General features: G+C 41.1%; 1 protein-coding gene across 4 annotated transcripts in view; it reads right to left on the minus strand.

Annotated features, from left to right (window-relative positions):
• Nucleotides 1-26,787, minus strand: part of DCUN1D4 (defective in cullin neddylation 1 domain containing 4) — an 82,764-nt gene that overhangs the window by 18,796 nt on the left and 37,181 nt on the right. For 3 of the 4 annotated variants that reach the window (XM_025290053.2, XM_025290054.2, XM_044945878.2), the window contains 4 exons: nucleotides 21,449-21,563; nucleotides 18,323-18,414; nucleotides 10,958-11,028; nucleotides 6,174-6,265 (listed from right to left, as the gene is read on the minus strand). In XM_025290053.2, coding sequence (XP_025145838.1) covers nucleotides 6,174-6,265; nucleotides 10,958-11,028; nucleotides 18,323-18,414; nucleotides 21,449-21,563 — 370 coding nt within the window. The remainder of the gene's footprint in view (nucleotides 1-6,173; nucleotides 6,266-10,957; nucleotides 11,029-18,322; nucleotides 18,415-21,448; nucleotides 21,564-26,787) is intronic. The other variant, XM_044945876.1, reaches the window with a different exon arrangement.

Raw genomic sequence — 26,787 nt, forward strand, 5'->3', positions numbered from 1 at the left:
CCTGTTCCTCAACAACCTGTCACCAGGGGTGGGTTCAGCATCTGTTATGATCCCTGCCTAAATCAGTTTTACATTTGAGGATGAAAAATGGTGATTTTTCTAATTCTATCATGCTTTTACACTTACAGACCAGAACTCTTCTATAAAGAGAGCTCCACTCACCACCTTTCTTGGTTTTGGACTAAAGGACTTCTGCCTTTTACCCAGGGTTATAATCTGTTACTGTCCTCATTCTTCATGGTGCACAATTGTCCCTCCAGTGTCGTTCTGACACGTCCCCACCATCAGTCTCTGAGTGCGTCCTGGCTTTCTGACACAAGATATTCTAGTTCACCTAGACTTGAAATCAGTCATTTCTCCAGGAAGCCCTGGTGATGACAACCTGCTTTCACAGGTAAGTGACACACTGTTTATTTCTCTCATTCAGTCACTCTGTCGTGTTCGACTCTTTGCAACCCCATGGACTGCAGCACGCCTGGCTTCCCTATCCTTCACCATCTCCCGGAGCTTGCTCAAACTCGTGTCCATTGAGTCGGTGATGCCATCCAACCACCTAGGCCTCTGTCATCCCCTTCTCCTCCTGCCTTCAATCTTTCCTAGCATCAGGGTCTTTTTCTTAAGTAGCATCACAGTCTTTTTCCTAAGTAGACTATTTGGGTATTTTTACAAGCTAACTTTCTGTTCCTAATACTAGCCTTTAAAATTGAGAACCAAGAGTCATCATTTTCACTGGCAATATTAAAGATTTTCAGTGCTGGATGTGTTTCTCTGTGTTTCCCTATAGAGCTTTTACCTCCTACCAAGTATACATAATACATATTACAAATATTAACAATGCAATGATTTTATATACTTTATTAAACCAAAATATAGTTCATTATAGAACACACTGATTTATTTTCAGCACTAAAATTGTGAAATTTCTGCAATTTTTTTGTAGCCATCTACAAAAAGCTTCCCATGATCTACTGAGATGATAAAATATCTAAAAGTCAAAAGTTACAGTAAATGTTTCACATCTGAGTTTACAAGAATTTAGAATATCCTTGATTTCTTTGAAAACTAAAAAAGATTAAAATTAGGCTAACTTTAGAAGTCAGAAAAGGCTTCTTTAAGGGACTGACTTGTAAGGTGAGAGCTGAAAGATAAATGGAAACTAGATGTTTTTGGAGAGGAGGACCTTCTAGATTAAAGGAACAGTATGCATAAAAGTCTAGCAGCATGCCAAGCCTAAAGACTAAAAGAAAATCATGTGACTAGACTGGGTAGTGGAGAAGGCAATGGCACCCCACTCCAGTACTCTTGCCTGGAAAATCCCATGGACGGAGGAGCCTGGTAGGCTGCAGACCATGGGGTCGCGAAGAGTCAGACACGACTAAGCGACTTCACTTTCACTTTTCCCTTTCATGCATTGGAGAAGGAAATGGCAACCCACTCCAGTGTTCTTGCCTGGAGAATCCCAGGGACGGGGGAGCCTGGTGGGCCGCCGTCTATGGGGTCGTACAGAGTTGGACACGACTGAAGCAACTTAGCAGCAGTAGAAGCAGACTGGGTAGAGTAAAAGGGAACATGGTCCAAAAAGAAGCTGAAAGAGAAGTAGGGCCAGACCATAAAGTTTTTGTGGTCCACAGTGGGGTTTTTTGTTTGTTTGGGGTTTTTTTTTTTGAATACCTAGAAACAATGGAAGCTACCTCCTATCATGCGAGTTACCATGATCAGGCTTCCATCTTGAAAAGCCCACTCCAGATCTCTGTGGAAAAAGGTTAGGAATGGCAGGGCAGGGGAGACACTGAATGACAGCCTAGTTAGACAGTTAGTGCCAGAACCCATAGGGTTCATGGAGGCTAAAAGGATGCATGAGAAAGCAGTATGTGGGAACCTGTGAGGCAGGCGTAGGAGCAGAGCTTACTGTGTATTGGGCTCTCTGCTCTACGTTTTGATTTTCTTACCACAGATATATGAGTAATATTTTATTAGTAGTAATATGGGGGAGGAGTAAAGAGAAGGGAAACAGCTAACCCCCAAACACCTAAGACTGGAATTCCCCTCTTCATTTGGAAAAAAGGTTAAGGACCAAAACCACAGGAAAGCGGCCAGATTTGGGCCAGTTGGTTTAGTTTAGTTCTGCCAATGAAAGGAAGAAGAGTAGTTGCTTGTTTCAGCAGATTCTAGGGCAGGAACCACTGTATAGCTGAAAGAAAATAACGCAGCCGCAAGGTGAATGTGAAGTTCCACAGCGAGGTGGGGAGTAAGTCCAGCCAACACTGGCAAAGATGTCCTGACACTGCAAGACGCATAGAGCTGGTCTGGAGAGTCACACATAAAATGCCCAAAGTAATCTTTCACTTCCTGTGTCTATTAGAGAGAGGTTAGAGATGATGCTGTCAATAACGAGTTTAGTGTTAGTAGTAGTCGTTTAGTCGTGTCCAACTCGTTGCAACCCTACGGACTGTAGCTCACCAGGCTCCTCTGTCCATGGGATTCTCCAGGCAAGAATACTGGAGTGGGTTGCCATTTCCTTCTCCAAATAAAGAGTTTAATCTGCTTTAAAAGGGGCCTGGTCCCATAGAGCCCGTGGACTAACCCCCACCAGGGATCCAGGCCTCGCTGAGTCACCCTGTCTGAACCGTACGTTGCCATCTAGTGGCCACTCAACAAGGTCATCTGCAGACAGCTCCGTTCCAACAAAGATGTGAAGCAACAGGCTTGGCCTGAGACTTCGAAAAGCAGCCACATCATTCAGCGCATTTCCCCCAGCTTTCCTGGGTACCACATACAAGAATGAGGTAGTCACAGGGTGACAGTGCCGTGCTGCTAAGGGGCATCACATGCCACAAGAAAATATGCATTTTGTGGAATCACTGCTTATTTGAACTGTGCTGCTGAAACACAGTCAGAAGTAACAAGAACGAGGATAATCTTCAAAGGTTATACACTCAAAGGTAGTTCTCTTCTGTTACCCAGGGACAGACTTCATCCCTTCACTCATTCAGCCCAGAGGTATTTTTCCAGCCCATCATCAGTTCTATGCAGTTAGCTACAAGGCTAACATACTTTTTTGGTTTTGTTTTGTTTAGCTTAAATGCTCTATAAGCTTAATTCATCAGAGGTAACCTTAAACCCACATGCTGGAACAAGACAAAAAATAAAACAGTCAGTTAAAACAAGAGCTGGGAATTTCCTGGCAGTCCAGTGGTTAGTACTCTGTACTTTCACTGCCTGGGGTATGGGTTCAATCCCTGGTCAGGGAACTAATACCCCACAAATCACATGGCAGGGCCAAAATAAAATAAGAGCTGTGCCTTCTTTAAGAACCATCGCAGGAGAGTGGAGATAAATGTTCCCTTCCCTACCAGCTGCTGTCGCTTCTTCCAAGAATCACAAAACACAGCCCTGGAGAGGCCAAGCATGCAGCTCCTCCAGACAGTGTCCAGGAGACTGATTTCTGGGTGCCCCATATTCCATCGCTTCAACCTTCTTGGTTTTAGGGACACGACCAGAGACATCCAGGAAGTGGCAGATTCAAAACTCCCTGGTTCTAAAACCCCTGGGCTTCCTATTTCTAGCATGCACCCACAGTACAGTAACTTCAAAAAAAAAAAGTCTTTTTTTTACACTTTAATTTCCACTTGAGCCCAAAAAAGTTCACATGACAGGTTTAATAAACCCAAAATGAGAAAAAAGGAAAAAATTCCAAATAGAAGACAAAATAGATCATTCAAAAGATGGACTATTTTCCATCTTTAGAAGACATAAAAGACTGGCCTCTGAGTTTTCTTATTTATTGGGTGCAAATACCTTATAAATACAAGTAGCATAAACAGAAGTGACCTTATTACTTTTGGATGTTTTGGCTGAACACTGCTTCCAAGCTCCTACCTCAAATGGACTTTGTCTTGTTCCTGGCTTTTGTTTCCCCAGGACCTAGAATTCCGTGCTTGGCACATCACTGCCACTCAAATATTTGCTGAACAAATGACGGATTTAGGGAGGCAGGAGGGAGAGGGGGGTGGAAATTCATAAACCTTGAAATTGCACTATTTTTGAACTACAAAGAACCTTAGAGGTTATTGTAAGTAATCATCTTCGCCTCACTGATAAGGAAACTTACTCTCAGAGTTTCACATCACAAAAAGGAAGAAGATGCCTCTTTTTTTTTTGCAGTGAATCAGGTTTGTTACTACACATTAAATCTCAAGGACTGAGTGGCAGTTCTCTGGGAATCCACCTGCCACCGCTTGTGTCACACAGTGTCAAGCAGAGTTCCCAACAAAGCGCTTGTGGAGCGCCCCCTACCCCGAGAGCGTACACGCAAGGCCTCTTTCAGGAAACCGCAAAGTTCAGTTTCCAGACAACGTGATCCTCAAAACATGAGCAAGGCCTTGCACTGGGTAATATTCTTCTGTAAAGGCAAACGTAAAAACGAACCTAGAACTACATAAATATGGGATATTATACCCTCTTAAAACAAATGAAAATGTGCCTGAAAAAATGCTGATGATACCTCCTCTAAAGCCTTGAAAAAAATCTTGATTTAACCTTGCATTCATCATTACAAGGGTACTTAAAAAGGAGCAGCCATCCTGTGTTCTATCCGGAAAGCAACAGAGAGAGGCAGCGAAGAAAACGATGCAAGAGTTAGTAGGCTTAACATCATGAGGAGATGTTTCCCAACAGGACGAACACAATCCTATGAGATCCCAGAGACTTAAGCCCGAAATTCTAGAGCGTGCTGAGCAAAGTGTATTTGCAAAAGGGTGATTTGGCTTTCACCTAAAAGGCAGGTGTCATCAGATAATAGCTGTTAGAGGAAGAATGTGACCGAAGAATCAGAAGTCCTAGGTTTTCTTCCTACCCCTAATCCCATCGCAAATCACATACCCCTTTGAAACCTCTGTCTCCTCACTTGTAAAATGGGCAGGATGAAGTCTGATCTGTCAAGGTAAGTGTGAGGATCAAATAAGAGAACAGTGAAAAGGCCTCATAAAAGTGTACTAAAGCACAGTGAAAATAAAGTATTGTTACCAACGACAAAGGGACAATGATATTAAAAGTTGACAAATTTCTAAATTATTTAAATAAAACCAGTAAGCCACTCAATTCCAATTTTAATACAAGTCTATTATTCCTACTTAAAGTAAAAAGAAAAAGCCATTCCAAGTACTTTAGATCAGTTATTCAATACTATCCTAAGAATTACCACTTCCTCTTTTAATATCATTTGAAATGTTTCATCATTCACCTCATTTGTATCTTGCAGTGGATAAAAGAATGACGATTTATGTTTTCCTGAGTGAAACTCTTAGTAAACACACACACATAAACACACACACAGACACACATGCATGTAAGCACAAAGTGAATACATAAGACCACTGATTTTTTCCTCAACTCTGCACCAAGTAACATAAACAGAATCTTTATTATTATTAATTTTTAATCACTAGAGTAATGAAATTTTAAATTTTCACAAAGCTAATGTGAGAATATATTGAATAAAAGATAAATATCTTCACTTGTAAGTTATACTTCACTCAACTGTTCTCACTAACTATAAACCAGATGCTAACACTATGATTTTAAACCTATGCTGTCGAACATGGTAGCCACTAAACATACACAGCAACTGGGCACCTGAAATGCAGCTAATGAAGACTGAGATGTATCATAAATGTAAAATATACACCAGATTTTGAAGATTCAATATGAAAAAAAAAGTAAAATAGCTCAGTGATTTTTAAAATATTGATTAATGTTAGGATGATAGTATTTTGGATATTCTGGGTTAAGTAAAATACATTAAAATAAATTTTACCTGTTTCCTTTTCCTTTTTTTAATGTGGCTATTAGAAAATTTTAAGTTATATATGTGGCTCACATATATGAGAAAAGCATGATCCATTTCTATTGAGCTGCTCTAGAAGAATACTAAAATAAACAGTGTACATTATATAAAAACTTCAATTGCTAAAATTTATCCGTAATAGCCCTCTCCTCCATATATGAAAATGGGGCTTGGTCTTCATACCTGTAACCACAGGTGAAGCCTGCCCAGACCCCCAGGCTTTCCTCCAGTCACCCAACCCAGATGAGGTACCAGAGGGAGGCCATCAGCCAGGGGAGAGCAAGGACCCCCACTCCCACCCCCATCCCAGGGCAGCCTCGGGACTTACTGTAGAGAAGTCATTCCTTTTAACCATTCCTGTAGAGTAAAATAACCCATATTTTGTGCATCCAATTTCCAAGCTAGGACAAGCATAACTACCTGTTTAAAACAAAACAAAGTAGAAAGACCAATCAAATCAGGAGAACAGATCTCAGCAATTAAATACATTAACATCACACCAAATGTTCACAGTAGTTTAGTCACTGAAATATGAACAGGGTAACTCGAAAATGAGTTTTAGTTTGGCAAACATCTAGAAGTTTGATAATTCAGTCTGCTGATAAGGGTTTGGATAAATGTGACTTCTGTTGATGCCTGATGGTGAAAGTATAAAGGGATTAACCTCTCCAAAGGGTGGCTCTGCAGTATCAAAACTGGAACCAGCAGTTCCACTTATGGAAGTGATCTCATAGATACACCTACACAGGTACACAAAGCTGAACAGGCATCAAGACTTCCTACAGGACCATTTGTAGTAGTAAAAGACTGAGACCCACCAAATACCTGCTAGTAAGGGACGACTTAATACACCTTTGCTAAACACATTCTATACAAAGGGAAACGGTGTCACTATTGAGACAAATGAAGTGGAGCCACCAACACAAATATGGAAGTTTCCAAGACTTGAGTGAAAATGAAGAGAGACGTGCAGAACAGGGTGTTAAAACCCAAAAGGTAGGTGGAGGGACAGACAGTGGACATATCTGTAAATTCAACTCTAAAAGGGGGGAGATGATTTTAATGTAGCCCAACACTCCCTGGTGGCTCAGACGGTAAAGCATCTGCCTGCAATGTGGGAGACCTGGGTTCGATTCCTGGGTCAGGAAGATCCCCTGGCGAAGGAAATGGCAATCCACTCCAGCACTCTTGCCTGGAAAATCCCATGGACGGAGGAGCCTGATAGGCTACAGTCCATGGGGTCACAAAGAGTCGGACACGACTGAGCGACTTTGCTTTCACTTTCTTTCACTTTCCCAACATTCCACGTCTATGGCGCTGTGCCTGCAACAAGCACAGGCTGAACAGATTGCCACTCAGTCACTTCTCAGTGGGCACCATCCTTGCCTTCAGTGGATCTTCTGAAACTCTGCTGATGTGAGCAACTGTGACAACTGGTTTGTGGCACTGCTCATCACTTTTTCACTTAGATGTTTTAGAGAAAAGGGTGGCACCAAGATAGTTATGGTGAGTTTAATAAATACCTGAAGGCATAAAAGACAAAATTACATTTTGAAGATGCCTCCAGCTGCAAGCTCTTTGGGGTTCTTAGACAAGGACAGAGCTGAGGCCTTCTAGATTAGGGAGAGAGGAGGAAGCCCTCCCACCTCATCTACCTCAAGACCCAAGGCAAGATGAGGAGTAACTTAAAAACAAAGCATGCCATTGCTGGAGAGGTGACAAAGCAGGACAGGGCCTTCCTAGGACCATCCTGCAACTCTGCAAGGCTGGCAATCTCTGGACAGTCACTCATACAGAAGGGAACTCGAGTTCTCAACTGGAGAGCACACATACCCTGAATGGCTGTATGTCTATTTGTTGTAATAAAAAAAAGGGCAATGGGAAGGAAATACATGTTCCTATAATACAGTTGGCTGGGGACAAGCAAACGTGGCATTTGGCAGGTAATCTCATTTCTTTACACCAGAAGAACTGCCCCACACCATTAAACTACGATCTGGGTCAGATGGTGCCCAACTGGGTCAGATGATGGTGATAGTGAGAGGAAATCAGGGTGATATAACATAAAAAAATGAGGCAAGCCAAGACATGGCAGCAACCTAAATGTCCACAAACAAGGGAATGGACAAAGAAGACGTGGTACATATACACTTTCTAATTCGAACCTGATATATTCTCAAACAGTATCTATACTCAATTCTCTATTAGAAAGATTAACTATTCTGCATAAACACTTGTTAAGTTAAAAAAAAAAAAAAAACAGTTATGGCAAAGGAACACACACACACAGTATGCATGTAATGAGGCCAAACAGCCAAAGCAGTTATCACAATGGGAATTTCTTTACACAAAACAGACCTTTCCCTAGGACAGCCAAGAATAAGCTAACTAAAGAACTTCATTGTTACCTTAGTAAATGAAAGCTGACCTGAATTTTACAAGCCTGCTTAAATTTCATAAGCTATAAATATCAGGCAAGGGGAGGATTTTAAATACTTTAAAGTGCTCACTTATCAATACAGATAAGCCTTTAAAAAAAACTATTTCAGTGTTTGTTTTTCAAACAATTTCTAAAACTGGGATGCATCCATACCTGATGGCTTATCAGATTTACTTAACATTTTTCCCTTTAAGTGATGAATAAAATAATAAAATTTCTATTAGTGGCATCTTAAATTGAAATACAATAATAAATACTTTGTAATAATAGTCTGAATTGGGTCTTTTAGTCTTCTATGTGATTCAACATTTCAAGATTATTTCTATTCCTACAGAAATGGAGAGCCAAAGACTCATAATTACCAAAAAAGATAATAATAGCAACTATTTTTTTATTGAGTTCTGGTATTTGGGGGCTTCCCAGGTGGCGCCATTGGTAAAAGAATCCACCCGCTAATGCAGGAGATCAGGGTTTGATCCCTGGGTTGGGAAGATCCTCTAGAGTAGGAAATGGCAACCCACTCCAGTATTCTTGCCTGGAAAATCCCATGGACACAGGAGCCTGGCGGGCTACAGTCCAATGGGGCCACAAAGAGTCGGACACGACTAAGCGACTGACACACACACACTGGTATCTGGGGGTGAGGAACTTTAAAGAGCTGGGCCCTGCTAGTTTTTTTGCCTAGAAACAGCTGCAGCACTCCTCCTACCCAACAGGCCTTTCTCCCCTGAGAGCAGATGCCCACTTAATCCCTCTGACACCTGCAGCCTGACACCTCCCAATCTCCCCCATCAGGCCCTGCTGCCCACCCCGATTACATGCTGACTGCCCTTCCCTGGGTAGAAACTTGGGACTCCTCTCAGAGCCAGCTCACTCTCGCCCCTCTTATACTACCCTCCAGAAAACACTTGTCAACCTTAGCTCATTCCCTGTCTGAAAACTTCCTTCTTAAAGTCAGTGAAATGTTCTTTTCTGGCTACGGACCAGATTAAGCAAAACACTACTGACCCAGCTGTCCCCAAACCTTTGCACCAATCTGAATAATGTATCAAGACATCTGAACTAGAAAGATGGCTTAAAACTCAACATTCAAAAAATTAAGATCATGGTATCCAGTCCCATCACTCCATGGCAAACAGATGAGGGAAAAGATGACAGATTTTACTTCCTTAGGCTCCAAAATCACTGTGGACAGTGACTGTAGCTATGAAATTAAGATGCTTGCTCACAGGACGGAAAGCTATGACGAACCTAGACAGCATATTAAAAAGCAGACATCACTTTGCTAACAAAGTTCTGAACAGACAAAGCTATGGTTTTTCCAGTAGTCATGTATGGATGTGAGTTGGACCATAAAGAAGGCTGAGCACCAAAGAATTGATGCCTTCAAATTGTGGTGCTGGAGAAGACTCTTGAGAGTCCCTTGGACTACAAGATCAAACCAATCAATCCTAAAGGAAATCAACCCTGAATATTCATTGGAAGGACTGAAGCTCCAAAACTTTGGCCACCTGATGCAGAGCCGACTCACTGGAAAAGACCCTGATGCTAGGAAAGACTGAGAGCAAAAGGAGAAAAGGGCAGCAGAGGATGTGATGGTTAGACAGCATCACCGACCCGACAGACACAAATCTGAGCAAACTCCAGGCGATAGTGAAGGACAGGGAAGCCTGGCATGCTGCAGTCCATGGTGTCACAAAGAGCTGGACATGACTTAGCAACTGAACAACAACTTGAACTAGATCACATTCAAATTAAAAATACAAGGCAAAAATCAGTCCAAAGGCTCTTTAGAAAATTTAAAGTGTTACTGGGAGGAAGTGGGGAAGATGTAGGCATAGAAATGGTAACAAAAAATGTTTAATAAAATTTCTTTGTGAAATCTCCAGGAGCATGACATATCAGCATGGGCACCAGGTTATCTCACCAATACTCTGATGAAAGGGATGACCCCTTGGGAGCTCTACCAGCGTATAAATTCATTGAGGATGTAAGAAGTATTTGTTAAACTGGGGGCTGTAATATTGAACTGTACAGCTAATGAGCCAGGGCATTTGTATAATTTTTCATTTTACAGTAAGACAGATGTGGGAATAGGAAAAATATTCAATAATAAAATGATGATAAGAATTAGGCAAAAATAATTAAGCATGTAAAAACCTTCTACTTGAATTTTTTAAGGGAAATACTTAGGGCTTTTACACTAAAAATCAATCACTTTCCAAGCTAAATTCAACTGGAAGTGAAAGCTGTGAAAAATCCTTGATAATTACAACCTATTCAAAACTCTTATAAATAATTAATTATTCAAAGTCCTGGACAAACTCTACATCAGGCTGGAACAACCTCAGAGGAGGACAGACATACACAGTGCCATCAGTCCCCTAGTATCTGTTATCGGAGGCACACACGCGCGCTCCACTTTTTAAACATCTAGTTTAGTTACTTGATTAGTGAAATTAAGAAATTAAATGAGAAAAAAAAATGACTAACTGTAGTTATACCATATCAACTGCAAAAAAAGTTCTGCTTTACAAACCAATTCAGTATGAAACTTATTTCTTAGATTGCCTCATAAAAACTAACATATCCTTACTTCTTTACTGTTGCATTATTTGTTGAGAGACAAAATCAGATCAACTGATTTGCCCAAATTAGTAAGTTAGACTTACATTTTCTGGCTCGACACCAATGTCTTCACAGAATTTCTCCATGCCCTCGGGACCTACAACATCATCAGTACCTGTGATGAAATGCAATTTATATAAAGTAAATCTAACCATGTACAGATTACTACTACTGTAGCATTATACTGTTAAAATACTTATTATTAAGATCAAATAACACCTACAGACCATAAACCCTTTCTGAAGGAAGAAATTACCAAGTGTAAGTTGAAAAATATTCTGGAATTTAAGTTCTATCTTTAAAGGATTCTGCTTTGCACAATCATTTACATCTATTTATGGCCAAGTCCTTCAACCTACAAATAGGTGTACATATAATTGATATCTAAAGATAAGGTTATAGGTATTCAATTTCTATTCTTTAAAGTAGCTTATAAATCTCTATTCTTATTTTGATAATAATTTCAACACATAAAATAAATTTTGGAAACACAGTAAAAAAAACCACCTAATATTCTTTATAAAATTAACTGGGAAATAATATAATTGTTTCTTTTACACAGAAAAAAAAAATCAAGCAGTCTTTTTGTTCTACACAAGGCAATAGCCCTTTCTTCACACTCCATGTTAGCTCTCTCTCTTCCTGAAAGAAATGTCCACACATCCCAGCTCTATTGCATCCCCACTCATTCTTCAACCACAGCAACTGTTTTCTATTCCTCTCCCTCCATGGAAACTCCCCTTGCCAAGGCCACCCATCAGCTCTAATTACCACATCCAATAGACACAGTCTGTCTCTGTTTTATGTGGCTTCCCTGGAGTAGCTGGGATTATCCTTCCGTAGTGTCTCAACCCGGGTCACCACCTGAAACGGAAGGCCTCATCCTGCAGCACCCTCTTCTCCTACATTCTCAAGAGTCAATCAGTAATCCAGTGTGCCGCCAATTTTACTTTCCAAATATTTCTTAACTGCTGACTTATTATGCAGACGTCATTCTCTCACTTAGATGACCACAGCAGTACCCTCGGGGTCTCCCTATTTCCAGAGCCTCAGCCTGCTCTGACTCACCCTGCACACAGCCACCTGGAGGGTCCACCTCAAACATAAACTCCATCCTGGCTTAAAATCCTTTGATTTTAAGCTCCCTGCTATCTATGGATGAAGTCCAAAGTCTCTGGCATATCAAATAAGGTTATGATCTATAGCCACCCTTCCTCTTCAGCCTCGTAACTTTCCACCTTCAAATCAAGTTTCCCGGAAATAAAAGAATCAAATAAATATTGCTGAATCAATAAAAATTAGGATCCAGAAATACCGACCCATGGTTTGCTCCACACACACACCCTGACATGCGGCACTACTACATGGTACTGCACATGGTACTACTTGTGGGGCCTCAGTCCATCTCCCTCTCCCCTCTTCTCATGTGAGCTCCTTCCATCTTGAAGATGGGAACCATACAGGCAGTCCTCCCAACTTCCCCACCCCCACCAATGGAGGCCAGGTCAGGCAGTCCCCATGCAATGCTAAGAATACTGTACCCACATTTGCATCAAGTCCCAGCTCATCTACCTTCCCTTCTAAATTCCAACAGAGTAAGAGCTATTTATTCTTCTTATAACCTCAACCTACTACCCTGGCATGAAGCAGTTGCTCCATAAATTTTATTGAATGAATGGATGGATATCAGAATATAAAAATCACTCTACAATCTTCCATAGCCTTCAGATGCACCAAGCTGCCAAGATCAGCAGAATCCATCTAAATGCCTTTGTTATTCAAATATTATCAACTGGGCACATCCTGGAGCTATCACTGTAGAAGTAGCTGATGAGGAATAATACATGGTCCCTGCCCACCAAGATTGGAAAGAAACACAATGGTCTCAACAAAGGGTGACAATTAAAACCACCTTGCATGCTTATTGGTCAGTCCTGTGCCACTTTTCTCTCTTCTAGTCCTTGGCTTCTCTTAAAATCCAAACTCAGGCTCTTCCACATAATCTAGCCAGAGCAAATACTTTTTCTGCCTGCTTTATTTTCCTTTTAATCACAAATGTGTTATTTTATCACAAATAATTTCATTTCACATAATTCAAATCTGTTACCTTTTTTGGGACTTTCTTTTTTTTTCCCCTTTTATTTTACATGTTTTTCAATGTATCCTTAATTTTGTCTTATTACAGGAAAATCAAATAAAACTTTACTTAATTTTTAATTTAGTTTTTTGGGCAACATTAATACATACAATGATATGAAATTTCAATTAAAAGTAAAACTGAAAATAAAAGTACTAAAAAAGCAAAAGTTTTCCTTCTAACCTTTCCCCACATCCCAGAAGAATTTCTTTAAAAATCCTTCCTCAAATAAGCTATTTTATAGAATTTTAGCCACAGTAAATATATACATATTTATTTCTATAAGTTTTTCAGGCAATTCTCTTTGGCCTCCAGGTGCACAACAATCATTTCATCTTTAATGAATGACTGTTTTTGCCTCCTCCTTTCCTGTATTTATGCCCCTTCTTTCTTTCTCTTATCTAACAAGATTAGCTAATAATCTCCCAAAACAATGGCAAATAAAAAGAGTAAGTATGGGCACCCTTATCTCAGTCTTGACTCAAATGGGAATACAGTTAGCATTTTATCATTTGGGTCTGTGTGTGCACATGGGCTTCCCAGGTGTCTCAGTGGTAAAGAATCTACCTGCCAAGGCAGAAGACCCAGGTTCAATCCCTGGGTCAGGAAGACCCCCTGGAGGAGGAAATGGCAACTCACTCCAGTATCTTTGCCTGGAAAATCCCATAGACAGAGGAGCCTGGTGGGCAACAGTCCATGAGGTCACAAAGAGTCAGACACAACTGAGTGACTAAGCACACACACGTGTGTGCATATACCTACATGTGCACACTCATGCATATTACACAAATGATACATGAATACATTCATATGGTGAAACGTTCAAACAGAGAAGTCCAGGTGAAGTAAAGAGAAAGCTTGCCTTCCTCTTCTCCTTACCAGGCAGGCATGTATACTCTTGGGCCATTTTGCTATGTATTTATGTATGTGCAAATATATAGTGAGATGTGGTTCTGAACTTGTTTATCTACACACATGGTTCAGACCGTATCCTGCTTTATTTTACCATCTGGTAATTTTCCTGTGTAAACATCCAGCTGATATTCTGTACACTACTCCACTGTAGGTCACTGTGTGTGTGAATTCCATGTTTCGTAGTCCCTACCCTCATTCCACTACCGTATATTTGAGCTATGAGATTAAAGAGCAATGATATCCGATGGAAGTATCCATCTATTTCTAGCCTGCTAAGAGGTTCCGTTTGTAGGAACAGATGAGTTTTTAGTATCTACTGAAAGGACTCATTGGGAGGTGGTTACACAAAGCTGAGGGGAAAAAAGGCACTTCATAATCTTAAAAAATTTTTGTCTTTGGTTTCTATACTTTGTGATCTAAAAAAAAACCCTCTTTCTCTGCTACCTATTCCTGAGCCTGGCAAGCCACCTGCCCTTCCCCTGCCTGGGCACAGGGCCTGGGGGTCTCCCAGCTGGCTGTCCCACTCACACCCCCTCCAACCCCACCTCCCCTCCCTGTCAATGCTCATCACAGTGATGGCGCTTCTCCATTTGTCTGTATACCACACAACAAAATGAACTCAAGCACAGCACTTCGACTGTCCACACACACTCCACAGCCTGGCATGCAGCAGGCCCTCAAAGGTTTGCTGAGGTACCCTGGGCAGTGGTGACATTAAGTTTCCTATGCTTTTTTCTTTTTTTTTCACATTTTATGCAATGCCATATGCATCTGTGTATTTTATAAAAAACAAGGTTTTAACAGCATGGTTTGCAATGGCATGACTCATATTACTTTAATATTTTATCCTAAAAAAATTACAACAGAGCTTATCAGTCAACATTACTTAAAGGCTACCCATAATCCTGTTATCTCCAATAACTTTTCCTTTTTTCTCATTATCATTCCCACGCACACACATTTAGATCTATTTGTAATCACAGTGTTCATTGGGCTTATGGGTGTACTGACACTAGACTTATCATTTATCTGTAGAATTGAGCAATCTTAATCTAACAAAAGGGCTTCCCAGGTGGCTCAGCGGTAAAGAATCCTCCTGCAATGCAGGAGACGCAGGTTCAGTCCCTGGGTTGGGAAGATCTCCTGGAGAAGGAAATGGCAACACATTCCAGTATTCTTGCCCGGGAAATCCCATGGACAGAGAAGTCTGGCGGGGAATAGTTCATGGGATCACAAAAGAATCAGACATGACTTAGCGACTGAACAACAATCTAACAAACAGGCCACTCGCTAACACAAAGCAGATTAAAAGTAGGTTTGAGGGAGGTGGTTTAAAAGCTATGGAATGCCGCAGTGATATGATACTAGAGGTCCATTTAGAAGGTAGATATACTGACAATAATCTAGAAAACAGCAGTCCTCCCACTTTCACTGCTATTTTAAGTAGGGGCTCCTAACTAAATATATTTAACTTTTTCATGACGGCCCAAGACCATCATAGTACAGTTTCCATAATCGCACCACGCTGCATCACTGGGGCGAAAGGGGCCACTCTGTCTCCTTCACTGACAGCCCACTGCTCCTGATCCCTAGCCCCACTTTGATAAACCAAAACACAACTGTGCTATAGGACCTAATTCAAAGTAGAGATGAAGAGCCTACAATCAGGACTTGCAGAACTTTTACAACTCACATGTGTGAGCTTCAGTGTGACTTAAATGTTGGCGCTTGGGTACCTGCTCTCACCTCTTATTCTTAGATATATTTCAGAAGGTGAAAGCTATTAGATAAATTATTTATGTATAGCTGGTTATTTTAATGAAAAAGAAATGAGACTCTAGCTTCAGACAGAGGTCTAAACAAGACACTCCCCCAATCTTGCCCTCAGCAACACTTTCTAAAGTCAGAGGACTAGAGTACCACAGCACCAAAGTGAGTAAACCTATAACCACAGAGAACAGGACAAGAGCCCCAGTTGAGGGAGTTTCATTTATCAAATCTCTGAGAATCAGAAACCGAGTTGACAGGAATTTTAAAAGCCAAGAGGTTGTATCCTAAGAGGTGCAAAGGAGGGCTAGGTTCAGGCTACGGAGGGCGGAGGGCAGAGGTCAGGGCAAGAGGTGGAACTGAGAGCTCTGGGAAGAACGAAGGTCCATCTGTGTCATGGGACTGCACGGCCAAGGTCCCCTACCGCCCTCCACTCCACTCTGTTCAGTGTAGGGAGTCAACCCACAGCAGGTGGCTATCTCCCAGGGAACACAATCATCCCACGGGGGAGGGCCCTCATCCGGGCACTGGGGCCCGCAGCCTCACTCTCTGCTCCCAGACTGGCACGGAGCACAGCCTGTCAACCTTCCTGGGGCCCCTCACCATGTGCTTTTCCTGAATAATACTGATCTACAGTTTTTATTCATGTGGTTGGGATATTAAAAAATGAAAGCAGGTACCAGGTGGAGATTTAGTTATTCCCAATTTTAAGCCATTTTTCCTGATGAGATACAAAAGAAAAGGGGGGGTATAAAAATAGGGAGAGCCATACCACAGAAACTTCTTGCAGTAATGAACCCCACAACGAATCACCTGGCAGGGGTCTCAAGGAACCTAGAGAATGCAGCTTAATCTTTATCCCAAATGTCACCTTTTTGAACCAGAGAAGAGCAATCAAGAAGGAAAAACTGTACTGCGTTTCCTTTTAAAGGAAAACAGAAGTGTGGCTTTTACTATGGAAAAATTTATATTTGCTTATAAAGGAGGACATAACCGTATCAAAATGGCTGTGCGATGGTGGTGGGATTAAGTGTACTTTTTCTGTTTAAACTTTCCCTCTTATAATACATGTCATAACAATAAATGTGAACCAATATAAGAAAGCAAGCAATTTTTGTAATCAAAGTGACAGGAACACGAGAAAATGCTCCATCACTCAGACCCAAGTACTTAACACCTGGAAACGTGCCGACTACTTTGACTAGGAACAAAGTGTCTTCAAGAGAGTCATGCTTTCAAGATGTAAACATGAAAAACAGATAAATTCTAATACCATGTAAGTGTTTACACTATGTGTCCATCCCTGCAAATAAAACCCAGCTCAAATTAGTTCAAGTGATGAAAGAGAATTCACTAGAAAGACACTGGGGTAGCTCACAAAAATCCAAAAGACTACAGGAAATCAGGGTCACATCCTTTCAAGTCTACCACCAGAAGAGAAAGAGGCTCTTCTTCCAGTTTCAATCTGAAAACCCCAGGACATTTTATCTGATGGTCCTGATCTGGGTTACCTGCCAGCCCCAGGAACAATCTTTGTGGCCAAAGAGGGCACGACTTTTATCAGAAAAACGTGGGGTAGGAGGAAAACACTGGCCTCAGGAAGAATTCTCATTCTGATACCCAAGAAAAGGGCATCAAAACCAGTTATGAGCAATGTCCTTCCTGTAAGAGGACAAAGAAGGTTATTAAGCTAATTAAGCTAAGAGATGTACCATTTGCTTGTCAAATGGAAAACTGGAGAAAAACACTCCAGGCAAAGGGACCACTGTGAGTTAGCTGTCTTTTCTCCCGCAGGTAGTAGGGGTTTTTAAGTGGGGTTAAGGGTGTAACGGATTGTTAGGGAATGACATGTGTAATCTGCTCATTTTTTTTTTCTTCAAATTATAGACAATAGGCAACACATAGACCCTGATTGGGAGTAGAGACTGATATTGAGTAAATCTGTTTGAAGGTCATTGAACTGTCAAGTGGATACGTTATGATAGAAATCTGATGGGGAAGAGGAACGGTAAAATAGCCTTCAGTTCAAACTTGTCTGAAAGGGTTTTTTCCCCCCTTTTTTACACCATACACAGCCACAAAAAAAAAACAACAAACCTTTTATTTCAATATTATTCAACCAGTTATAATAAACCGCAAAAATGGGATTGTTTTTAAGATATTTTAAATGACAAAACCAACACTGTCTGCCAAATGATCTTTCAAAATAGACACAATATAAGAAATTCCACTGCACTACATAAAGGTTCAAAGCAACAAAGCCTATTTTAACTTGGATGCATGAACCAAGCAGCCACCCATTACCAGCATTTTCAACAGGTTTCCTAGCAATCCAGAGTATTTCTCCCAAGTACATTTCATCTTTTCAGTTCCCTTCTAGTGTTCTGAATTCTTTGGCTTAGCTGCTGGCTATAAATAGAACCTTTGGTGATTTGTTTCAACTGTGCTCCCTCTCGAAAACAGGAAGACACACATACACACAGACACACACACACCAAATTCGAAAAGTACTCATTTTTCAATTCTTTAGTTTCCTCTAAAGTACTCTGTATTTTTATGAGGCTCAGCCTTAGGTGATATGATTACCTACCTGCATATTCATAGAACCATTCTAAGCACCTCTTACTTGAAAAGGCTTCTTCTTCAGTCTTTATTCTAGTTGAATCATATTTTCTATACATGCTAGAAATTGAGAAAGGAGTTTTAGAAGTTATTTTAAGAAACTGAGTTTTTTAAGTAACAAATAGTTTTTATTCTTTTACCCAATAGATACCTAGTTAATAGGTACTTCACATACATTTAGAATATTCCACTTCTTGCATGTGGAGGCTTCACCTTTATAGTTTTAAACACAGTCATACCTAGTATAGAATTAAATGGTAAGCTCTTAATACAGGTTTTTCTCTGATGAACAAATAGCTAGTAAAAACTGAACAGAACAAGTATCTGATATACACCTTTCTACCTCTCCAGCCAGAACCAAATATAGAACAATAGTGAGATGCAGCAAGAAATGTCACTGGTGTTTTCTTCAACTGAAGACCCTAGAATTCAATCGTGTTCCTGAATTAAGTTCTCCTGATGCCCATGTCATCTGAGTCAGGCTGGGCACAGGGCACGGTCTAAGGAAGAACCTGGCAATAGGAGAGATCTCCAAGGAACTTGTTAAGCAAATGAAAAGAAACATCAAATCATGAACAAGCCTCCAGGGGAAAAAAAACCTCAGGAAAAAGAAATACAGAGAAATCCTGGCTCCTGCCCTTCTCCTGGCGTGTCCCATGTGGAACCAGTGCGTAAGCTGGAGAACTGAGTCAGCAAGCACAGGGCCTCCTCCTGCACTGCTGTGACCCTCGTCAGGAATTCCTTATCTCATGATGACATGGGGCTGAGGAGCAAGACATTCCCTACTTGGGGAGGGGAAAAGAAGCAGTATCATTACAAATAGTGATTTCAATAGAAAAGTTATAAGTTTTATCCCTTATTTATATATGAACATTTATGAATATAGCTTTTATTTACATAACATATAATATTACACAGAATTCTTCTGAAGTGAGCGTTTATTCATGATCGAGACTTTCACCAGGATATCTGTATATACTGCTAATTAGAGATTCTGGGTTTTCATACCCAAAAAAACCCCCAAATATGTTATAGGGTATTAAGATACTGAAACCACAAACCACTAGTTTTGTATTTCCTCTATAAAAAGCAGCCATACCACCTGGAAACAAAGGTGGATACCGGCCAGGGGTTCAAACAGATTTGCTCTAGTCCTGGGTTTGGACATTTCTATCTCAGCTCCAAGTCTGTAACTGGTCAATTAACTGGAGATCTATATAAGACTGTAATGTCTGAATTACTTGACAATATTCTACCTAAAAAAGGACACTGGAATAACACTCAGAAAAAAATAAATAATACATGCTACTACTACATGGAAGAATCTCAAAAAAAACTATGCTAGGTTTAAAAAAAAAAAAAAAGGCATTTCACACAAAGGTTCATGTATGTGAAATGTTCAGAAAAGGCAAATATGAAGATGCAGAAAGTGAATTTGTGGTTCCCTGGGGCTGGGAATAAGGACAGACTGACTGTAAGTGGGCATCAAGGATCTAACTGGGGTGAGAGAAATCTTCTAAAACTGGTTTGTAGTGATGGTTGCAAAACTCTAACTTAGTACAAATTACTGAGTTGTACACTTAAAACTGTACACATTGTGGTATGTAAATAAAGTTTTTCCAAAAAAGACCAAGAATGAAACGCAACTAAATCATCCAGCTATAGAATTAGCTCCCCATGCCCTGGGTGACCAATGAAATGCTATCAAGGAGAGTACTTCACACCTTTCTGCAACTCAACTACCAGTTTTTGTGTGTGTATTAAAACACTGTATTTTAATGAAACATAATTCTAGTTTTAAAAATAATAAATGAGAAGAGGGGCATTATTTTACATTTTTGCAAATGCTTTAAAAATACGGCTTTATATTAGACTGCTCAGTTCTCATTATCTGTTTCTACATTCAGATTGTTGAGATATACTGTTCTGATTGAATTAGTGAAGAAAATTCAGCCTTGTACAGACTTGAAACTGGCTTTATCATGCTAAAAGAATTTAGACAGTGAAAAAATAGTAAGTGCTACATACAGCCATGCTATGTGATAACCAGAATTTAACAATTCCTTGATAATCATATCTGTACCACCAAATGGTCACGGAGCTTGGCTTCATAAAGCTGAATCACTGGTCTAAACGGTGTTGGTGATTATTGATTATCTTCTAAATCACGGCTACAGTTTTTTCAGATAATACTTTCCACTCATTTGAGATAGGAACAGTGACACGATTTTCATGTTCTCAGAGTCCATCTCTCTAACCCTCTAGGAGTTATAGTATATGAAACATCACAGCGAGAAAGAAGCAGAAAGATCTCATCTGATCCCTCTGATTATCAATATGGCAATTCAGGCCACATCAGTGAAGTGAAATGACCTATACAGCCAGATGGAGGAAGATAGGAAAAGGCAGAAAAGATTAAAACTATGATGTTTGTTCATTGTTTAAAAAAGAGAGAGAGAACAAAAGTGGCCATTAAAATCTGGCTGAAACAGTAAAAATGTCTAAAATAAGCAAACCTAACGGACCTTGGGAGTTACCAAAATTAGCGGTTCACTTGTCTGAAAGAGAAGTGGTTTCAACAGTCTTGTTTTTCATGGTTCCTAACAAATCCTCACTCTTCAGAGAAGGAACATCAGCTCAGCTAATATTCCAGGCAGGCTCAGAGCACTGGGGACAGGCAGCTCCCTTCAGCCATGTCACCCAGGTCCTTGCAAAGGAGCTACGGGAATTCTGCTCCTGTTGCAGGTAGGGAAACCCTCTTAAAGAACAGATACATACCTATCCTGAGGTCCTCAATGGGCACAGACAGCAAACCCTTAAAAGGAAAGAAAGAAACTCTACACCAGTTTTGGTGGATCAATGGACTAAGATAAAACTTGAAATTTCTAAGAACCCAGATTACCTAATTCATTTTTATTTCATGAACCCACACATTAAGTATCACGAAATTATTACACTTTGAAAGTTTGCCTGGCAGAACCAAAACATTCCAGTTGGTGTTCGTGTACTTGGAAGGCCCACACTGGGCTCATGGATCAATGTGCCTCTTTGGCATGTATGCCATCAACGTGGATCCACTGTCTCTGCAACGTACCTATCGTGTCTACTTTTCTTGGCAGATAGATCATCTCCAGAAGCAGGTCTCCTCTTTTTCCTCGGCGGCATCACTTTACTAAAGCAGTCTGAAGAACTGCAAGACCGCAGACTTCCTACAAGACACAGTGAAGAGCACAAAAGTAAGGACTGCCACGTCAAAACCCTTCTGAAGACCACCACCACTGAATGAAGAGCTTCCACGGTTTATGCCACAAAGGGTTTATATGTTACCTGTAAATGCTACAAGGTGAAACTATGGTTTTTAGTTCCTCTTTGAGAAAATGTTACACATACAATTTGGATTTTGAGCAAAAGCCTGACATGATCTTTAGCAAAACTTCCGTAGAACTTTTTAGCTTGTTTCGCCACTTAAAGAAGATTCTGATCTTACAGTCAGGGTTTTCTGAGACATAACTTCAATTTGGTAAAAGATATTAAAAACGTAACACCATCACAGAACACCTATTGAGACCTTACTATGTACCAGGCCCTGCTCTTAACACTTACATGTGTGAACTCACTTAACCTCATGACAAGTTTATGAAAACAGAATAATAATGCCTACATAGATAAGAAAATGGAGGCAGAAAGAGGTCAGGTAAGTGGCGAAACTGGATTCAAACCCAGACAGTCTCACTTCAGACTGTTTTAAATAATTGTAAATTAAAAGACAATTACAACCCTATCTTGGCCCAAGTACTAGCAGAGATATTATGTCACTGGTTCCCACAATAACCCTGCATGACACGCAGGGCACGCACTGACAGATGGGAAAAGCTAAGGATCAGGCATTCAAGAGATGTCCCAAGGTCTTGGAAATGCTAAGTGGTGAGCTCTGGACAGTATCCTGCTCATCCTCTAGGGCCTTAGTGAGAGGCCTGGCCCTCAGAGAGCAGGCACTAGGGGCCGAGTGCTCTGCACTCTGGGCATGACCTCCAGCTCCTCATCTGGTCATGTGGCTTGGGCAGCCAATGACCTATCCTGGGTCTCTGGTTCACCATCTGAAAATGAGACCTTCTCAGCAGTGTTCTGAGGTAACTCTTTCTCAGGAGTTTTCTGAGGGAAAAACATCCACTCAGCAAGGGCTCAGGTGCCAAGCATCATGTGTAGACAGATGTTGGGAACTGAGTTTCACAAGAGAGGTATGTGCTCAGGCCAGTGCTCCACATTTACCTGATCCTTACTACCACCCTACGATGGAGGGCATCCTTGGCATCCCCTTTCCTATAAATGAGGAAAACTCAGGCAGAGAGATGAAGCAGTGGCTGGAAAGCAGCAGGTGGGATCAAGGTGGAACCCAGGCAGCCCAGGAGCGAGGCCCTGGCTCCCTGCCACCACTCACTGTCACTCCCACACAGCCACAGCAGCAGAGGCTGAGAAGCAGGGGACCGAGGCCAGAGCCTGGGCAAAGTGAAAGTAGCTCAGTCGTGTCTGACTCTTTGCAACCCCGTGGACTATAGCCCGCCAGGCTCCTCTGTCCATGGAATTCTCCAGGCCAGAACACTGGAGTGGGTACCTGTTCCCTTCTCCAAGGGATCTTCCTAACCCAGGGATCAAACCCAGGTCTCCTCCATTACAGGATACCAAGGAAGCCCAAGGATACTGGAGTGGGTAGTCTATCCCTTCTCCAGGAGATTTTCCCGACCCAGGAATTGAACTGGGGTTGCCTGCATTGCAGGCTGAGTCTTCACCAGCTGAGCTATCAGGGAAGCCCTTAGAGCCTGGGGGAATGTGGATGCTGGGGACTGGGAAAAGAAGATGAGGACCTGAGTGGGGAGAAAACCTGGGTGAGTGCACTGTCCTCCCGGAGGCTTGAGGAGGAGGAGTGCGCTAGGCAGTGGGTGGGGGCCAGGGAGGCAGCAGTAAAATGCAGCAGCCAGGGGTGGAGGCGGAGCGGCTAAGGCTGGAGAAGGAACCCAGCAATCTACAAAGCATGGACAGCTCTTTGTAGAAGGCTGTTCAGAAGGCAGGGAGAGAGATGTCAGTAGCTAACAGTTCCCACATGAAAAGAACAAGGGCAAGGACTGGAACCTAAATCCTGGACACACTCAGGCTTCCACCTCCAGGCGATGTACTTTAGGAAGAGGCCAGCCGAAAGCATCTCTCCTGAAACAAACCAGGACAATGGCGCCAGCGAGGCAGGGTTCCAGCACTGGCTATTGGACCAGGCTGGCTCCTCAGTGCACAGGTGGAGCCCACCAGGCTAGAAAGATGAGCCTCAGCCACCCTTCCCGGAGCTCAACCAGGGTGGGAGTAGAGGTTCTTCAGAGACACCAGACAACCTCACATCTCTCTCACAACAGCAGCAAGAATAGGAAGCAGAAGAGCCGGAGCGAGTGCTGCCACCATACATACCTGTCCGTCCTCCCTGCGAAACCTAGTCCTGTTTACGCTGACATGCAAAGAGGTCTGAGAGGGGCAGAGACCAGAGCTTTTGCAGACCGCCAACAGGCAAGATTTATTCTTGTCCAGTAATGCCTCGGGGTGGGGCTCACAGAATAAAAAAGTGTGACCCAACTTGCCAGAAAGCCTGCCACGCTTCTCGGAAAGGAGCAACCTTGAGGCTTGCTTCTCCCTTTTGGCTGTGCTCGTGTGAAGGAGAGACACTGTCTCCCGGCACTGGTCACAGTCAGGTTCTGAGCGTCTAGTCCGGCAGTGACCTCTCCCTCCCACCAGTGTTTGCAGAACACAGAGGAAACCCACACCTCTCCCCAGCCCGTGGGAAGATGACCATCATTTAAAACAATGTTTCCACCAATATTCACCAGTAAGATCTGATCCACCACCAGCTCCTCTACCATTGCCTCTTCGTGGAAACACTGCCATCATAAGTTAACTAACTTTTTCAACTTTCTTTTTTTTTCTTACTAATGAACGCTTTCTGTTCAAGTTTCACAAATCACTTTTCCTGGCATAAAACATATTCATATTTTAGCCCCAAAGCATCTCAAATTTGGCATTTTGTTCTTTTATTTATTCACGTGGCCCCTGTTCAGATGTCTCTGCTCTAATCATCGGCATAAGTAAGTGACTATCGGGGGCCGTCCTTCACAATGAAACAGTGTCTGCTCAGTCCCGACACCTGCTACAGTTCAGGCACCCACTGGCTCCTCGACCCTCTCACCCCGACCTCACAGGAAGAACGTGTCCAACTCACATCCCAGAGAAGTCACAGAGGACGACACAGCACAGCACTACAGGCAGAATCCGAGAACTCAAGGACTTAAGTTTCAAGCTAACTCAAAAGCAAGTGTTTAATGCTGAGGAAAACAAGTTGACCTAAAATAATTTGGTGACATGAACCAAGTCAGCAAAAACTTACAGAACGCATACAACTCAAGGTGTGGTAGCCCCAAACCCCCACTATGGCTTCAGGGATCCTATCCAAGCAAAAGCAACAACTCAAGATTTTTAAGTCCATGCACAAAAGTACACCTTGGTTTGCAGGGTTCTGTCTGGTTCACCTGTGCAGACACAGCAGCAAATACAGTATCATTATACAGTAATAAGGTGTGTGTGTGTGTGTGTGTATATATATATATATATATATCCTATAGTAGACTCTCAAGAAATATTTGTTAAATAAATGTGTTCCTAAAACATTTGTAAATCAAATTCTGCTAAAAAGTCAGTACATTTCCATAGATTTGAAACACTATAAATAGGTAATACACCACCATTTTAGACTTTTCCCCTATTTATCAGTTAAGACAAGCACTTGACTCAAGTATCCTGGCAGGTAGGATTTTTTTTTTAACACAAATATTTGAGAACGTTTGCTTCTTAAAATAACTCTGTGATATCTTTTTATAATCAAGACACTTAAATCCAAATGAATGTTTCACAAATTTGTATTTATCTGTATCATTAAATTTAGACTTTACTGCCTCAGAACTTGAATCACTTAATCTACCTGAATTACACTTATTTTTACACTGAAAATTTAGCAAGCAAATAATATAAACAAGAATCTTATGGAATGTTTATCTGTTTTAATGAAGCTTTAGCTATTTTAACCTGCTACAAGTATCCACCTAGGTACAAATAATCTGCCATTATAGGTAAAGAGGCAAAATATTAAGGCTGAAGTTTTCAAAGTTTTCAAATAACTACAAAGCACTTTCAAAGTTATCATCACAAATCTAAGAGGTATTATTACCACCCCAATTTGACATATAAGAAAACTGGCTGATAAGTTGAGCTCCTAAAAGTTCCTATTCAATAAATAATTAACAAATAAAAGCTAACTAACCCACGAATTCATTTGAAATGATCAGAGTTAATACTCTGGTTTCTCTTCCAATCATATTATAGCCTTTTTGGGGGGAAATGATCAGAGTTACAAGTTTCCAATGTTTGCCAATCACACATCATTGACTTAATGGACATGAATTTGAGCAAACTTCCAATCATGAAGGACAGGGAAGCCTGGTGTGCTGCAGTCCATGGAGTCAAAAAGAGTCAGACACGAATGAGCAAGTGAACAACAACAAAGAAAAAAGAGGAAAGAACAAGATTTTAGGAATCCATCTTAAATCTCATTAGAAACGTTTGGCAGGTACTTACGAAAAAAAGAAAGGCCTTTTTATTACAATAACAAAGAAGTAGGAAGACGAAGGGATGAATAATCTCAGCTAGTAATCCCAAACTATGATTCAGGCTCCTTCACATTACAGGGATAGACATTCTGGTGTTCAGTTTGCAATCTCTCTCCATTAGATAGACAGTGACTCTGAAACCCTACCCTCATTAGAAACACTTTTGATGCTGAAGTGTTTGTATGATCCTTAGGAAGACAACAGAAATTGTTTCCATTTTTTAACCAAAGGTTATGATGATTGAGTTCAGGTTCATTTCTTTTTGGTTCAGTGTTTAAGGAGAACAAATAAATTAGTTTATTAAATGACCATATTTTCAAATAAATCTGACCATATTTTCAAATAAATCAGTCAAAGAATGTAGCTCTTCTTCTTATACTAAACAATTAGAAATACTGCAACATTTTAAACATATCTAATAGTTGGTCCCAGAAAAATCAATTTTGAACAGCAAATTGAGTTCACCTGGATCAAACCACAAAGCCTTTTAATGCCTATGCAGCTGGCTGTTTTCATAATAATTTAACTAAGTATGTTATTCCTAATAAACGGTATCTAAGTAGCTGCTCCGCGATTTTTTAAAATTTAATCATTTTGCTTGTGGGCCTCAAGTTAAAAAAAGGTCCTGTTCGGGAATTAATTCTCCTATGACATATTAAATTGGGCACCCAGTTTCATCCTCAAATAAGAGCTCTATACAATTAGAGATCTTTTTCTGACTTTTCCAAACTTAGTATAA

This window comes from Bubalus bubalis, chromosome 7 (assembly GCF_019923935.1).
Source record: "Bubalus bubalis isolate 160015118507 breed Murrah chromosome 7, NDDB_SH_1, whole genome shotgun sequence".
NCBI classification, from domain to species: domain Eukaryota; kingdom Metazoa; phylum Chordata; class Mammalia; order Artiodactyla; family Bovidae; genus Bubalus; species Bubalus bubalis.